Source organism: Porites lutea, chromosome 4, assembly GCF_958299795.1.
Source record: "Porites lutea chromosome 4, jaPorLute2.1, whole genome shotgun sequence".
Taxonomy (NCBI): domain Eukaryota; kingdom Metazoa; phylum Cnidaria; class Anthozoa; order Scleractinia; family Poritidae; genus Porites; species Porites lutea.
This window is the reverse complement of record NC_133204.1, coordinates 21,006,750-21,024,712: the sequence shown is the minus strand read 5'-3', so window position 1 is coordinate 21,024,712 and position 17,963 is coordinate 21,006,750. Positions and strand designations below refer to the sequence as shown.

General features: G+C 39.5%; 1 protein-coding gene across 1 annotated transcript in view; it reads left to right on the top strand.

The window, feature by feature from the left end:
- Positions 1–3,944, top strand: part of LOC140934378 (uncharacterized) — an 81,908-nt gene extending 77,964 nt beyond the window's left edge. Inside the window, exons 53-54 of the mRNA XM_073384012.1 lie at positions 808–947; positions 3,059–3,944. Of these exons, the coding sequence (XP_073240113.1) occupies positions 808–921 (114 nt within the window). The 3' untranslated portion in view covers positions 922–947; positions 3,059–3,944. The remainder of the gene's footprint in view (positions 1–807; positions 948–3,058) is intronic.
- Positions 3,945–17,963: the final 14,019 nt, after the last annotated feature.

Below are 17,963 nucleotides of genomic sequence, written 5' to 3'. Positions count from 1 at the left end.
AATACTAGTTAAATAAACCTACGTTAAATCTTTTACAAAAATGTCACGGACGCAAATCAGTTTAACCACATTATACCAAGAAAATGTTGTTACATCGTCACAATGTTTTCCAGTCTTCATAGGCTTTAGTAGCTTGAATTTCAGACATCCCTTCGAGTCGCATACTCCCATCAGGGACGTCTGAATCGACGAGCAGTTGATGCCGTCCAGTGACGTCACTACCCGAAAACCGGGTAGTGGTTTTGATTGGTTGATTGTCCGAACATTCGCATAATTATGTTTAATTATGAATGCTTACGTGAAGTTCAAAATTTCGACAATCTTTGTTGTAAAAAGTAGAAAAGCCCTAACCTTTGACAAACAAAGAATCGATGCGGAAAGACGGTAGGTTTACATTTAGGGAGCCGCTTTGTGAGATTTATAACTAGCTTCTGTCGAGCTAGCAAATTTTCGAACGCGAACATGTTTGATTGCTGAATTATGGCGCTATACAAAGCAAAAGATTCGTTCAGAGTATTGCATGTAGTTAACAGTTTGAACGTTTAACATGAATCACGATTTACGAATAAACCAATTATGTACGATTTAGTTTTCCGGACGATATTTCTTTTTTTGCCAGTTGAAAATCGTGTTTTGTTTTTTGCATGAATTAAAGCAAAGTAGTAGTGACGTCACTGGACGGCATTAGTAGCTGATATGGGTATGTGACTCAAAGGGGTGTCTGAAACGCAGGCTAAGGGTTTAGAAGCCTAAGGTACAAACAAGGCAAAAAAAAAAGCATTTAAGCTTTATTCTTCAAAACTCCAGATCACGGTAACGGACGAAAATGGTCAAAGGTACGAGTTTCCTTGCAAGGAATGGCTGAGTGAAACACAAGGCGGAGGCAAAACAGAACGTCTCCTAAGACTACAGCACACATAGTGCCCGCTACTGCGCATGCTAGTAAGGTAATGACAGGTTGCATATTTCAATATAAGCCATACAGTAATAAACTTTGAGGTAAAAAAAAATACGCTGTGAGAGCGTATACTTGGGCGCACAAATGAGTCCACAACAAGTTTTGTGGAAAAAAACATGCGACGACCTTGTCGTTTTTTGACACGTAACTCGGTCGCAGAGTTAAACGTTGAAATGTAGCATGTCGTAAGGCTTTTCTACGTAGTAGCTTTCTAGTTCCTTAAAGATGCTGATTAAGGTCCGGCAAAACAAACAGAAAGATGGAGCTTCGCAAAGTCGTGAAATTTTACTGATGTTTGTGGTGGTATTAGGGGGGGGGGGGGGGGGTCAAGTTTTTCTCCCTTCCCCAAACCTACAAATGTCTGCATAGATTTAGCGAGATTGTGGGGCCAGATAATTTCGTAAGTTTTCAACATATCACTTTCAGACTTGAAATCTTTTTTTGTTATTAGTTTAATTCGCTCTTCCAGTTGTGTCGATGGATTTTCTCCAGCTGTTACAGGTCAAAAGTCGAAAAACAAAAGGAAAAAAGGTCTATTGATTTTATCTATAACACGATAGCCCCAGAACAGTCTTTCCGTTAGGAAATGAGACGAAAAGAGAGGAAGATCTCCTCCCTCCCTCCCTCCCTCCCTCCCTCCTTCTCTCTTTGCTCCTCTTTCCTCTTACCCGTCCCCTCGCTATGTTTTTGCGCTTCCCCCATCAAGAGATCCGCCCCACAGTTCGGATAGTGCAAAGGATAAATGATCGGCACAGGAGACCGAAGTTCGGTACAAAAGGGGTCGAAGTAACCCTTTAAAACCGCGCCTTTGTGAATAAAAGTAACATTTGACATTTTCACTTCTCTAGGACCTCTTTAAACATTAAAAAATTTGCTGCCTTTTTTTTTTTTTTTATCTTCAATGTTTACTGTTGTTGCTTTGAAACAACATTTCATGTTTTTTTGTCCTCCGTTTTCTGCGTTAAACAAGAAAGGCGTTTTCTTAACCAAACTGTTTGTTTTGTTTGACCTTAAGAAAGTAGTTTAGGTTCTAACTTTATGAGAGTAAAATTCACAATTTTTATTTTTTATGTGAATTGTTTTTAACTCTCGTAATTTATTCACGGGATTACCCTCTGCTGATGCCCGGCATTAAGTATTTTTAAAAATGAAAAAGTCCTGAGGATGATCAACATCAACTTTCACTTAAAAAAATTCATACAATATTAAGAGAAAAGGTTATGAGAGTTCTCAAATTATGTAAGGAAATGTGATATGTGGACATTGGGGCTTAAACGGTTGACGTGTAGTGTACTATGCACTATGCTTTGAATACTACATCCAATAGTTAAGAAATGAACCTTTAAATTTTGAGCACATTTCACAGTAAAAAGTTCAAGTCTGAAACACTAGGCAACATGTCGCTGCAAAACGTCGCGGTGACAAACCACTCCTTGTGTACAGGTCGGACTACAAGTCTCAGCAACACATCGTGGTGACAAGAAGAAAAAAAGAAAAAAACATCGCGGAGACAAATCGCTTCGTGTATACTGGGGAATTTTGTCTCCGCGACCAAATTTTCTCGCTGCACAAATACGAAATTTTATGCGACTTGCTGCAGAGACAAAAATTTTGTCGAGGAGACAACGATTTTCCCACAAATTCTCCAGTACGAAACGATTTGTCGCTAACAGATGTTGCAGCGACATATCGCCTAGTATGGTCCGACCTTTAGGCAGAAAGGCTTCAAGAGGAGAATGATAAATTTGCAGATAAGTCTGCATAAAATTATTATCTATTTTTCCAACTTATTTTTTAAGCTTGGTATAGCACCTTGTAAAGATAGTGAAGATTAATTTCAATAATATCAGTAATGAAATATCTATACTTTGCTACAAAATATCAGTTGTTGTATGAATGAGTTTTAAATCATTTTTTAATAAATCTCCTCCGACTTGTGTTTAGATAAACACCGCCATTTCAAAAACGTTTTTTTTTATGTTCGTTGCGTTGTTAGTCATATAAGGCCTTGCTTCTGCGTCTTGTTTCTTTACTTATAGTTTTAGTTTACTCGTATTATTCTGTGGATTCCAATAATTTTCTTTCTTACTTGACCAACAGATTCCTGTTTCACGACTTGAAAGACAACAAAACACACGACCGCTGACAGATACAGAAACAAACACAAACAGAACGGCCATGTGACCTATTTTTACTTCCGGTCTATAGCAGGGTTAACAGATTCAGTAATTTTAATACTGCTTGGGCAGCTAGCCTTTTCTTAAGGCATATCATTAAGTCCAAGGAATTGACAGTATAAGTCTTGGATTTGACCGAGCTAGGCAAGTTATAAACGAAAATGGGCGTTTTCGTGAGCTGCACGAATCTTTCGAACCCCGCCATGGGTTTGCTGAGGACGTTTTGTGCATTTAAGCATAATAAACATTATCAAGCTCCGTTTGCTGTAATTACAGCGCCATTTAATAAAACTAAGGGGAGTCATTATTCAGCACAGCTTTGAATCGTTAATTAGCACGGACGGTTGCACTTGTCTGGTGTTAATTCCAGTCAGCTCTGTCGCTCAAGTATCCAAACAAAAGCCATGTTTGATCCAAGTCAGGCGAATTCGAACTGTATTTATAAGCCATTTTAAATTGACCTTGAGAACCCTCGTTTTCTCTCTTTTGGACGATGTAAATTTTCCTGAACTAATTATAGACAAGATTCACTCACCAACTTTCTTATAAGGAAATGAAAAGATGTTTTTATTGGCTCATTTCGATTGTATCTTATCAAACCAACTGGGTGACTTTGAGGTTCTATTCAAAGCAAACAAGAAGACTACTTGCTTATTAAAACCGTTTGTCTATTGTATACATAAAAACACTTTTCAGGATTAGTTATCTAGTGAGAATTGTATCGACGTTGTACCACAATGGTATGTAAATACTGTATAATAAAAGAACATTGAATTGAGTCTTGTCTTGCTCTTCTTCCCCTTCCTCTCTCTCTTCACCATCGAAACAAGAAACAACAGACAGAAATAAGACTATATATTTGATTAGTATATACACACTCAGTGATCTTGGTGATTTAAGCAATCTTACTGCTTCGCTATCTCGGGCTATTCAACAATATTCACCTCCTATTCAACTCAGCGTTTTCTAACAAGAAAAGTTTGGCCCAAAAAACGAAGTATATTCATGACAAACAAATTTGAAAGCAACTGTTTGCAGAAATTCGACGTTTCAAGTAAATAGGACAAAGAATGCTACAGGAAGACGACGTCTTACCTCGAGCAACCGAGCCGCCAATTTTGTCGGCACTTCATGCGACGAACGACACAACAAACCTTTTTGACTATAAACTTGGCGAGTCAACATTAAACAACAAAGCTCTACTTTTCTTCTCAGGTAAGGAAACAATTCAAACTTTTAACGGTTCCATTTAAGCCATTGCGCTGTTGTTTGCGAAGGGATAAACTTGTGAATTGCCATGTTTAAAAATTCTGCAAAGATCTATTTTTAAACTTTCGCGTGATTTGATCCGTCAATCAAATCGTACTTTTTAATGGTTTCCTCTCTGATTTTGTTGAGATCATTTCGTGTGTATATACTAAAACAATTATTCTTTTCAATCTCGGTGAATAGTGGCTTTAGGAATTTTTACCTCGCTGCCTCGCGGCTCGGTAAATATTTAGCTACGATTCACCTCGATTTCAAAGAATAATTGTTAATTAGCAATTAATGAATGAGGCTGAGTAGGATATGAAGAATTATGCAGATCGAGGAGGGTGTTATCCACCCGGGCCGAAGGCCGAGGTGGATAACACCCTCCGAGATCTGCATAATTCTTTATATCCTACGAAAGCCGAATTTATTAATTGCTTTTTTATTCATTCAAAATAATTCCTAGTTTAAAAACAAGCTAAAACATGTTACCTTCGTCGATGTTAAGTTCATCTTGATAGTACATGTTTAGAAGGTGAAAGACTGTTCAGGTCTGAAAATATACTCCAAATAGCACACCTTGTCCACGAGTTGTCTTCTTGCTATGTTTTTAGACACTAGTTCGTCGTGAAACGGGTAAAATGTTGCGCCTACTGTTCGGCCATTTTTCTTTTCACAACCAAAACAATTCAACCCCGTCCCCAGGTCTTCTCGGTTAACGGTGCATTAACCTGCAACTGTGCTGCACTTTTGACGTCGTCGATTGATTAACAGCAAAATTCTTCCAAATTTGGTCAACGGTAGCTGGTTATGGTGAATTATGCATTTCCTTTTAGCCAATCAGAAACGGAGAAGCCTGCTTGGCTATAGTTTTGAGAAGTACGAAAGACCTAGAACTCTCCGAATAAAGCTATTTCTGTTGCATTCAGTGTCCTATAATAGTACTCGTTTACATTTCTATTACACGTAACATTGTAAGGTGGCTTGATAGGGTTTTCAGGGCCAATACCTCCCAAGTTTGAGCATAAAGTGCGTCGCCATTAACAAAGAAAAATTACCACAACAGCTGTATTAGATAAAGATGAAAATCTTCTATGATCAGGGTTCCAACGACATCGGAGTTGTCATAGCAACGAAATGACCACATTACCTATTTTACTTGCAGCCGCCTTTCTTGTCATGAGAGCTTTTTTCTCCAATAGCCGCCTCGATGTTCGTGAAGTTTAAGCGAATCTGTAAGAGCGTTATCGAGATATTTTGGGATGAAGTTTTTGTGGTAAGAATTACGTTAAAAACTGGACAATCTTGATGTTCGGCCGTTGTCTGTAGAAAACGAAGCGCTTTTGACATGCAATTTCACCTCAGAGTAGTTTCAATATTTTTAAAGAAGTGTGTGAAAGATCATGGAGATCGCTTCAGTCGATTGCTAGAAAGAAGGATTTCATTTTTGTGCATCGAGGCGCTCTTGTTAGCGGTTTTTATATGTATTTTAGGCTACTAATTTTAAAACTGCTAGTAGTTTAAGGCGCGCCGGTGACGCCTTTTTTTGCGGAGGGATCTCATTAACGTGCGCAGCAATACTTTAACGCTGATGAGTTTCATTTTCATACTTTCCGCGTGGATAACAATAGCTAACATTTCTGCATATTCCAAATGCATTGTTAATTACGGCTGTTCACGTGAAAATGAAACTTGGAGACAATACTCCTGTAAGCACGACACCTCCAACAAAAAATTAACGAATTGTAGCTCTTACTTTACTGCCCTACAATGTATCAATATTCTTGAAAACTCAAAGGTCACATAAACGGCACTTAATCTCAAGAATCTCATTTTATTAAAAAAATCTATCGAGCGAATTAAAAATTATTCACTTATTTGTTAAGTGGACCAAACTGTTTACAAAATACAGCTGTGGTGCTAATTTTTCCAAATCTTTGTTAATGGCGACGTAGTTTATGCTCGGCGAACTTGAGAGGTAATTGACCCTGAAAAACCCTATCGAGCCATCTTAATTGCATTTATAACTCAGTGAAGTGCTGGTGTGAACAGGGTGTCTGACGGTCAAACTTGGGATAGAGATTGGGTCAAATACGAAATATTGAGAAATAAAATTAAATTTGCTTTAATTGGTAAAATATGTCCTGGATGAATTGAGCGTGATCAGAAACACGGTGATGACCTTCCATGCTTCCCATAAACTCCCGGTACGTAGCCACTGTTGTGGATATCCGAAGAGCAAGGCCCTGGGCAAATTCTTGGCAGAGACGAGGCACGAACCTTTAGATTGGTCTGAGGTATGCCCTACAAGACATTTTGAAGTCGAAACTGCTCTGAAGCGTTGTCAAGTAAACAGCTAGTACAAGGTGAGCTTAAACGTCTGAGGTTCTTTTCGTTTTATTTAGTCAAAAAGTCCCGGGCAAGCTTCTCCTTGAAAATGCTCGGTGCGCCCGAACAAGATCATGTAGGCAAATGGCGCCGGCAATTCAGCGTTTTCACTTTTGAAATGCTCAGAACATTTTTAGTAAATCGACAGTGTATCGGTTAAGTATTAAACTTTTAACAATAAAAATGACAACCTTTGAAGTTTTGAAGTACTTTGCTTAGCTTTGGAAAGAAACTTCCTTTGACCGCGTTTGACAATTGGTGTATACGTTCTCTAAAATTTCTTGAATTTTAATCATTGGATTTAGACGTTGTCACTCATAATCACAAATAAGTATCGCCAGAGTAAGCTTTATATATGATGAAAAAAAAGCAGTCAAAGCACGTTGAATAAACAGTGACGAAAAAATTATATGTAACTCTTCATTGTTTACGTCACAAGAGATGATGGGATCGTGTCTATCACAATTCGACACACCTCACAGAGCAGTATACAATTAGTCATGATTTGCCCACGTGTTTTTTTTTTTTATGAATTTTTGTATTTCTATGGATCTTAACATCTCTTTAGTTGAACTAAGTGGTGAATAACGTCAGTAAGGGCAAAGATTTAAGGACCATTTTTTTTCACCCCAAATGCATCTGACCGAATTTACAGACTTTCCTTAAGTTGTGCTCTGTTGGGCTGAATGTGTCGTGTGAGTTGGGTCACCTGTGCTGTAAAGACTAATCATGGGTTTACAACAAGATGGCAAATTCGATTCAAAAACTTCAATTCCAGTCTGGTCGTTGCGTTTGACGTAAAGAACTCAACTCGCGAGAAGCCCGGGCACAAACATTTAACATAAAGAAACTCGATTTTTGGTTGGCTCAAGTACCGGAAACGGAAATACGTCATAGACCTTAGCCGTCTCGTTCCCAGAGTCTGTCGTTTCTTTATACCACGAGAGTTTAATTTGACACAGAGTTGGTTCGCAGATCTAATGCAAAAAATCGGCTGGCGATCGAACTTAGCGAATCCACTCTGGTGAACTGCACATTGTAGAGCAACTGTGGGTGATCTCAGCATCGTTATCAAATTCACAGAGTATTAAACAGACTCCATTACCAGAAGTCGTTCTGTGCGCAAGGAAGAGCTATGTTGAATCCAAAAATGTTGTTTTGTGTCGATTTCGTTAGAGAAATGAAGATCTTTACTTCATCGATTTTACTACTAAGAACGCTCTAATATTTCACTCGGATTATATTTATTTTAAAAAGCCACAAAAGCATAGCAGAGCAAAGCAGATACTGCGCTTGACTTCGGTCTTTATAAACGTTATCAAGGCCGAAGCTGTATCAGAAAAGAGCGTGGCTCTGTCAAACCCATCTCTCTGATAATAAAACTCGTCCCAATAGTTAGTTGAATCGTACGAACTCCTCCATTTTGATGACATAGTCTGCAACCGCAACTCCAATGGTATACCATTCGAACGCACTTAATCCACGATCGAGAGGAGAAGTGTGACGTCACGTTACCAAGCCAGCACTATTTCTGGATGACAACAACACCAACGACGACGGCGACGGCAAGGAGATCAGCAAAAATTAATATGTTTATGTTAACAAACAACAACTTTGCGCGTGCAACACGCTATTTTGTACATTTCTTTGCTTTCTTTTTCTAAACTTAGATAACAGTAGATACGGTCCCAAAGAAAATTTCGCCAAGATTTGCCAAATTAAATGAAATTTAATAAGATCGGTAAAGTTTGAAATAGTGCGAGTAGACTTTTAAGTGACTTTATCGGTTTGTTGTCATCCAATAATTTGTTACTATGGCAACCTGGCGTAACGACTTCTCCTCTCTATTACTGCTAGTTTTAATTTGTTTTTCTGTCGTCTTTAACTTCTTTTCTTCAATTTGGTTCACGCTCTTTGTTTTATTTCATTGCCAAACATCTTGTAAGCTCATCCTACTCTGCTTCTTCCACAAGCTTTTCTGTTTAACAAAGATGAGACCAGAGAGCAATAAAGTCTCCTAAGCAGCCATTATTTCCTTGTTTTGGGGAGAAGCGTTTCAGGTCGACCCAAGTTGGGGTCACGTAGAAACTAAGCGCTAAAGCGCAATCATTGACGCGAAACCCCGGTGGGGATGGAACAACACAAATTTACGTGAAACTCCCATACTACTGCTAAATGCGATTCTTCTGCTCAATTATAGAGCAACGTATGGAACAGAACATCGATATCTCGTACCCCCCGTTAACTTTTCCGCCCGTTAGTTGACATTTTGCGTGCTCTAACGGGGTTTTACCGGCCTTCGCTTATTTTAATCTTGCATTGACTGTCTTCTCGACGCTTGCGCCTCTGCTTGCTCTATTTGATCATGCTAGTCCTTTTTTCGTATCTATATTTTCGTCATACCCCTGAGTCCTCGCTCTCCCTCCCTGCCACCCCCCCGTCCCCCTTTTCAAAGCCGGCCAATTTGGTTCGACTAGAAAACAAAAGGAAGCCCGCACCTTAACAACATTAAAAATCTTTAATCACACCAGAAAAACAAGACCCTACGTTGGTGGAACAATAAAGCTTATCATGTTAGAAGAAGCATAGTCTTGCAGGAGCGACAAGACAAGACAATGTTTATTTGGAGTCTTATACCAGCTGGATCATCTGCTTTCTCCATATAACTTAAATTACAAAATAGCCGGTCAAACAAATTAAGCTATTTCAGGTCAGTTCTTTTTTATGGTATTAGCGTTCGAGGCGTGTGATCTCAAGAGCATTGTCTGAAATGCAATCTTGAATTTTTATAGCGTATTTTTAAAGCATTTATTTAAGCATTGGCCACCCTCAATCACTCATTTTGTGTGCTTTAGTTTTCAGACAGATGGGTTTCTAAGGTTTTTTTCCAACTTTCAACGCTAACACAGGCCAAAAAATTAGGAGCGTCAGTTGTAAAAGGTCTTTGCCCAGAAGGTTTTCCCTTACTTCAGTACAGTGTTTTTCCGCATCAGTAACAAACAATTGTCCAGTTTCACCTGAAGCAATATAAAAGCAAGACGACTACCCTTAAAAGATCTCCCACCCAGCTTAGCGACATACTTTCCACCAAGCGTGAAAATTTGCAGCCTTCTATTTTCTGTAATGGAAACGATCAAGTGGTTAAACTTGTCAAAGGCAAGTCCAGTAGGGTGACTAAAATGCCGGTCACCAGATCTCTCGCAGCCGATATCGTATAGATACTCTCCTTCATTGTGTAAAACGATGACACGGTTAACTATGGGGAAAGACACGAAAATTCGGTCAGGCGATAAACAACGCACCACGGATTTGCGTTACAACCTGGAGCACTGAATGACTGAATCAAGTCTTTTTCATTAGGGCTAAGAACTTTGATTGTTGACTCGTCGTATGGAATGATGAGACCATCACTCCCAATAGTTACGTACCACGGTAAATTTAGATGTTCAGTATTAATAGTCTGATGAACTGTTTAGTCTCAGTGAAGAAAGAAAGTCTGTTATTGTCAGTATTGATACCAACAAGGACGTCACCAGACTCGGTAAATGCCAACGATACAAAGGACGTATTCTCCAGTGCAACCTCTCCGAGGAATTCCCCATCAAATCGAAACATCTGAATTCGTTCATTTTCACAGTCAGCAACGGCAAGCATTTTACTTTTGTCATTGACAGCAGTATCAAAAGGACTGTCAAGCTTTCCATGCTTTTCCCCATTTGATCCAAACGCAAATTGATACTGATATGGAATCACGTCCAAACCCCGGGGACTACCAGCCAGTGTCTCTCCATTAATTTGGATCTCTACTCTATTCTGTCCAACACACTGTAGTGTGTATGTTACTGTGTACTTGCCGTCTTTGGTATCTTTTATCTCTGTTTCCAGTAGGCTCGATTACCAGCCGCTGTTCGGGAAAATGAGCCAGCACTCAGACCTGGGAGACGGCGGAAATCGAGCCTATGTTTCCAGTTGATCATGATCACCTACTGAAGTTGAAATGTTGATTTTGATTTGATCATCTTCATAATAACACTCTCTCCCATTTGAATCTCTGGTTACAATGGTGAAATTTTCTTCTGTTTTTTCTCTTTCCTCTATGTGACTTTCCAGTTCAGCTAAGGAAAGCGAAGGGTCTGTGTTGCTAACCACAATAACATCCAGAATGTCTACTTTCTTTTCCACTAAGTGACGTGCGTGGAGAGGTTCATAACTGATCTGCATGACAGGTGTTTTTACATTCAGAAGTTCTTCACAGCGCTCAAAGAATGGCCGGATGTGATTGCAGAACTTCTTCAGTAAGATTTCTCTGTAAGATACTTTCATCTCGTTCAACTCAGCTTTTCAGTTGAGTAAGAACTAATTCCAAGTTTTCTAGACTTGATTCGTGATGATGTTTTTGCTGTGCTTCCAGAATTTCTGCAAACTTGGCTTTCATGGTACTTTCATGTTGCCGTGAATCATGAATAAATCCTTCCACATTATCTGTTATCTTTTTTTCGGTGGACAGAATTTCGTTTTTGCGCCCGTCTCTTACTCGGTTTATTTTCTTATTTTGTCTTCATCAATCACAGTTTCCACTTTCACTTTCTCCAAAGCTTCTGACATCCGCATCTTCTGTACCTCTGCTGCGCATGTTTTCTGAGTGTCTGTCATGGTGTGTTGATTATGGCTCACAACACTGCACACAGTGTGGCAAAAAAGAACTTAGCATTCTTCGCAGTAAAATTCCAGCGGTTGATTTTCGTGATATTGCAGTGAATTCATGACTGGTCCGTGGATCAACTCTTCCACATCTCGAGCTTGCAATTTTCTATCTTAACAGCGTGGTGACGTCATTTTTCTCTCTCACCCCCGTGTCTCGCCTTTCTCGCGTGGGATGATTTTCAGGCCAGGAATTCTAAAAAGCTGTTCAATATCCTTGAAGAAACTCTTAGGGCTAGGCGGCTCTGTGATATCATGTGTAAATAAAGAATTGGTGCGCTTAAGAGGGTCGAATATACGCTTTTGCAAAAAGTAGACCTTACTTACCAAATTTAGCAACTGGGTAAGGATGGCACAGGTAACCCAATCCAAGGCTCTGGCCTAGTAGCTAAGTAACAGTTTAAGCGAATGTGTTCGTTGTTATTGACGAGTCTATGGATTGTTCAAAGATTGCCTGTCTTTATAAGCCGGAAAATAGTGTTTAGTAGCAGAGCACTCTCACCTTTAATCGAGCTATGGGGCCGTTGATCTTTAAGAGTGAAAATGTATCATCTATTTTTATTTACTCACCATTATAAAAATCAAGGCTGCTGTTTTTTTCTCTTTTTTTCCTTCTCTGAATGTCTTTTCACTGTGTTTGTAACCGCTTTTCTTTCTCATATTGGCCACCACAGAGAGATTCATCAGATGAGTTTTTTAGGGTTAGTCCTCAATCATAGCAGTGTTGCCAAAGACCTCGTTTTTATGAACAAGATTCATCACTACACTTTTAATGCATTTGCAGGGACTCAAAACAGTAAACACCTGTTATATATGGAAAAACACAGACTTTCTTTAGTTGCTAAGTCTGTTTATTCGTCAGCAGCTATTGTTATACGAATGCGCCTTAGAGCAGGTCTGTTTGTGACTGGTCCGGCACCGGCAGCCATTGTAGAACATATATAGAGGATATTACACGGTGGCGAGAAGATATGAATTTTATGTTCGAGTGGCAAGAACATAAAATTCATATCTTCGAGCCAACGTGTAATGTTCTTTTTATTATATGGAGAAACCAATTCAACAAAAGCAAAAGGCGGGAATCGTGACGTCATCGAACGATACGACACTCACAAAGGTGACATACGGAAAATACGCCAATCGGGTCCCGGATGAAGTGGCGTATGGAATCTACGAGTGGTTTAGTTCCCAGTAAAACACTAAGCAAATATGGTTGGAAATACTATGTTTTTAAAATTTAACCGTGTTTATAACCATCGACAGGTTTTTTTTGCGTTTTTGTTTTTGTTTTCTACTTTCATACTGTAACTTGTCCCGAAACGTTACCTTTATACTGATGGTACTCAAAGCAGCGTAAACCAATCATAAGCAACGCTTGCCTACCCTAACGATCCCAGACATCGCTGCGCCGAAAGTTTGTACCTATTCCCCGTGTAGTGTGTGGACGAGTTGTACTGTATATCAACTCAGTTGATAAGACCAGATGGAATATTTTGTAATTAGAATATGAAACTTAATTATAATGCGCATATACAATGAACAATATTCATCAATACATTTTTAATGCATTTGCAGGGACTCAAAACAGAAATATTTTCATATGCGCATTACAAAAGACGAGATAAGAATAAGTCAATTACAGCTATCTTTAAAAAAGTACGTTTTAAGAGCTTTCTTAAAAGATGTAAGGCTCTGAATGTTTCTTATCTCCCCCCGAAGATTGTTCCCACAGGTTGGGAGCTGCCGACTGAAAGGCTTGGTCACCAAGTGCCAACCAAGTGTAGGTAGGCATCGTGAGTTGGATGGTACCAGCAAAGTTGCATTCCCGGACCTAAAATTTTATCTTGAATGGGCAGCGACAGCAATAAGATCAACCAGATATTGAGGTGTTGGTCCATAGAGGCACTTGAAAGTTGATAACACAATTTTGAATTCAATTCTGTATTTGACAGGTAACCAGTGAAGGCTTTTTAAAACAGGAGTAATGTGACAGATACGAGGGATGTTAGTTACAAGTCTGGCAGCAGCATTTTGAACTCTTTGAAGTTTGTTAATGTGAATTGTAGGGAGGCCGTATTAACAAATGTTTAACAAATAAAGAAGCCTTGAATCTGTTCTATTCTGTTGTAAAACACTCAAGAAGCGGCTAGAGCACGAAATGCCATTTGCATCAATAAGTATCGCTAGAAAGTTAGTCGTTGCACGGATAGTAAAGAGACCGATCTTTCTATTATCCATGGTCGTTGTAACTTGATTTGCGGTTGAGCCATTGACAGTAAGAGTACGTGGAAGATGCAGTTAGGGTGTTAAACTTTTGTCTGGAACCAGTAAGTATAAATTCGGTCTTGGTCATGTTTAGAGAAAATTTGTTTGCAATAAGCCATTCGCTGATATTTTGCAAGTCTATATTTAGTTTAAACAAGATTGAATGGTGTTCACATCGTCACCGTGAAGCCCATATATGGGATTACACTTCCCCCACACACACCACGGTAGTTGCCTACTTTCAAAAAATAACAGACAGACGTAAATGAAAGTTTAATTTAATTAACACTTTACCACAAATGCGTTATTTTCTTTTGTTCAACTCTTTCATGTGTAGAAGGCTTGACCTTATTGCTCTGAAATAAGTTGTTCTTTTTCTTTGCCTTGACGGTCAGTCCAGTGAGATCTCCAGCTACTTTTATCAAGATCTTTGTTTTCTTCTTTCTCTTCTTGCGTTTCTTCTTTTTAGGCTTAAGAAATATGTAGGGACCATACCATGGTACGGGCGCGGCGGGGACTGGGGCAGGCCAGGGGGCAGGGTATGTACTAATCAGCGGTATGCATTTTCCAACTCCAAAGTGATCGCTACACAACATCTTGTCGCAACATTCCCAGTTTTGATTGCACACGCCATTTTCCTCCACGCACCATCGAAGAAGCTAGAGTAATGAAAAATAACCCCATTATTACATGATAAAGTGTTTTCTTGTTTCGCGATTGACTTTAAGTCCGGCATTACTTATTGTGCCGCTTATTTACAAAGTCTTCCTGTCTTTTCCTTCTGCCACCACACTTCCGCCTACCTCGACAAGAGGAGAATAGCTGACTTGTATAGTCATATTGAGGCTAGTGGAAAGGCAGGCAATAAGTTTAAGTTACCATTGGATGAAACTTTCAAAAACCTCAAAGATTCTTACCTGCGATTGGCCGTGTACTTTAACGATAAATGCCAAAATGGAAACACACACTATCAAGACCGCTCTGATCATCATTCTATAATGTGGGGCGAAAAATAACAAAGATGTTCTCAATTCAGCTTCTTTTAATATATAAATCAAGAGGCTCTTTATTGCGGGCTTTGCTCTCAAGATGATCTTCTTAGTGGTCAGTTTTTATCACGTCTATTTTTGTTGAAGTAAGGTTCAGTCTCTTGTACACGCAACCTTTTGAGACTGGAAAATGTAACAGCTTATATGGGAAGTCTTTCTTTAAGGAAGGATAAAAAATGTATATTAAATTGTGCCGCTGGAACCTGACTACGTGGTGTGCGCTATAACTGGAGGTGTCCATTAGCGTAGATTTGACTGTTTAGCTTTTGCTGGTCATAACGAAGCAACAAAAAATACCTCGAGGCGTTTCGCAACATTATTCGCTTGTCATAAATACTGGAGAGGCATTCTTTATTTGTAACGAGATTATAAAAGACAACACTAATAAAAGACCTGCAAATTAAGTCCCATTGCCAGATATTTTGACAGTGTATTTTTTTTTCAAAAGGACATGAGTCAAACAATAGGAACTACCGTGCGTTGAGTCCTCTATAAAACACGTATATAGAAAAAGAAATCATTTCACTTGGCTTTTTCTTCAGAAGTTTTATTTTTCTTTGCTCTTTGTATGTAGATCATGACTCCAGAAACATCTGCCGCACAAACAAGGAACCCTTTGGAAACTATGGTGTCTCTGTGTCAGTAAGTTTGTACGCCGGCTTTGACGTGTACATGCATTTGTTCGATTAGGAAAGTTTTACATTTTTTGTTTCAACGCACATCAAACAGCGGAGATATGTCATACGCAAGTTTGAATGTAAACAAACCATACCTAGATAGCAGAGGGCTGAGTGAGGATTTCCTTAAACAAGTCTTTCACGATGTCCGTGTGGATGAATATTCCTTTACTCTCTGGAGGTCAACTCTGACCTGTACTTGCATGTTCTTTTTCACTTTTGATCTTGTACCAGTTAGACTGTCTGGTATCCAAGCTTGATTAACGCATTTTGCTTCTAAATAAAAATGATAATAATTAAAAGAATAGCTGAAAGGAAAAGCGAACCCATGTAAACTTATAGTGACGACCACAGAAAACTGAAAATTCCAGGAAATATTTAATTCATTTGTTTGGAATAGAAATATCAATGGCACTCGCTAAAAGGCTTGATCTAACACGTCTTTAGCGCGAGATAATACGGGTCTCTTAACTTAAGGCTTGAAAAATCTTCAGATATCTCGTCAGTTTATCTTTCCCTGCTTAAATAATTCCTGAGTTGTTTGTGCTTGTTTGTGTGGTAAAGGAAGTACTAAATGAAGGTAGCCGAGGCACTAAAAATCCTTGGAGAAGCACCTAAAAACAAACAAAAAATTTCAACTTTTAATTTCGATCCCACTGGTCGGTTGGTCTTGTAAGCTTCATGCAAACGGACGCAACATTGTTGTCATTGTTGACCAACCGAATGTTGGATCCGTTTGCACAGCTCTTCCAACACTGTTGGGGCCACGCAAACATTACACATGGTCTCTTTGAACATTATTCGCGTCTGTCACAGTATTGTCGTTCGAATTTTTAATTTATCTTTATCATGGCATAATGCACTGCAGGTCCCAGCATTGTTGGGAGTTGTTGCACCAGTTTGTACACCACTACCAACACTAACCAACAACTCCCAACATTCTCGGGCCAACAATGTCTATCTCTAGTAAACCAACCCAGTCAACATGGGACCCAGCAACCTCGTCCCCAGGGCTTTTCCCTTAAAAAATGGGTGGGGCTGGGAAAAGCTCTGGGGACGACGTTGGGGACCCAGCCCTTTCAGCATGGTATTGTAGTGGAGGGTCGTGGAGGGCCGGAAGCAAAAGGAAGAGAGATCTTGTACGCGTGTATCACTCCCCCACCCCAACCTTCGAGGAAAGAGAGCTCGTTCATTAGATACACGCATTGTCGTGGTTGCTAAGCAGCACTAAGGAGGCTTGACTCAACCACCAATTTAGTGGGTTTTAATTTCAAGAAGAAACATTTCTCTCATCTTTGTGAAACTTGGCGAGCAGTTTTCTATCCACGCTGGATTCTATTTGATGAGCTTTTTTATTGTCAGTCTTAGTCACGTGACTCAGCTTCGGCTTGTAATGGTCAAGATTTTTCACCGAAAATTGGGAATACTTAATCATACTGAATTGCCCTTATTTTATCGTATTTCTGTGGCTTCAAGCGAGGGCTTTAGAATGCCGCCTTTTAATCATGTTAGTGTGTTATCTACCCTGGGTGCCAGAGACTCTTCATGCGCGGCTTCGCTGCTCGTGTCTTCGGCCGAAGGCCGAAGACGTGTCAGCCTGCGGCCGACAAAGCTCCTCGTCACACGCGAGAAAAAATCTTTGGTACCCAGGGGATGTGTTATCGGCAACTGTTAGTTAAGTAAAACAGGTCACGTGACTTAACAAATATGTTAATAGCGATAAGGGATTGGATGAAAGGTGGAATCACGTTAGCAACGATCTTTATACCATTTTGAGGTAAAAAAGTTTGGAATTTTTAATGTGCAAATGTAGGTTATGTACCCCATTTGAAGAAGCATGCTTTCTGACGTCATCACTGAGCCGAAAACCACGTGACAGTATACGAGACTTTTGTTCAATCAAGTAAGTAAGCTAGATACAAAAGAACGGTACTGGGGACAACAATTTTTTCAATTCGGTCCAACCAGACCGGTCAAAGTGGACCATCTTCAAAGCTGGTCTCCAATATTCCGGTCAGACCAATTAAATATACATTCCGTTCCATTAAACCAATGAAATATCCGGAATGATGTGTTGAAAGGAATTCTAATTCAAGCTTGGGTGACCTGTGGTGACGGAGATTTGCAGAGATGCTGGTACAAAGTGTTGGAAGTGAGTGACCTTTCAAAATTACCAGGTATATTTTTATTAATTTCTCCCAGCGAAAACAAAACCATACTGGCGCGCGCCACGCAGATAACTTTTTTTTTTTTCAATGGACACGTTTATAAGTTTCCTCTCTCTCTCTATATATCTCCCACTCGGAAGTTGGTCTCTTCTTTTTCATTCCAATGAGCAGAAAGAGAAAAAGAAGTGCGTGAATGAAAATACGGTCGCGCGGTGCTTTTTTATGTCCGTCAGTGCGTAGATAATTGGTACATTTCCTTTCGTTTACATGAGGTACTAATTTTAGCTAATCACATGACCGGAACTAGCCAATAACAAAGGCGTATGACA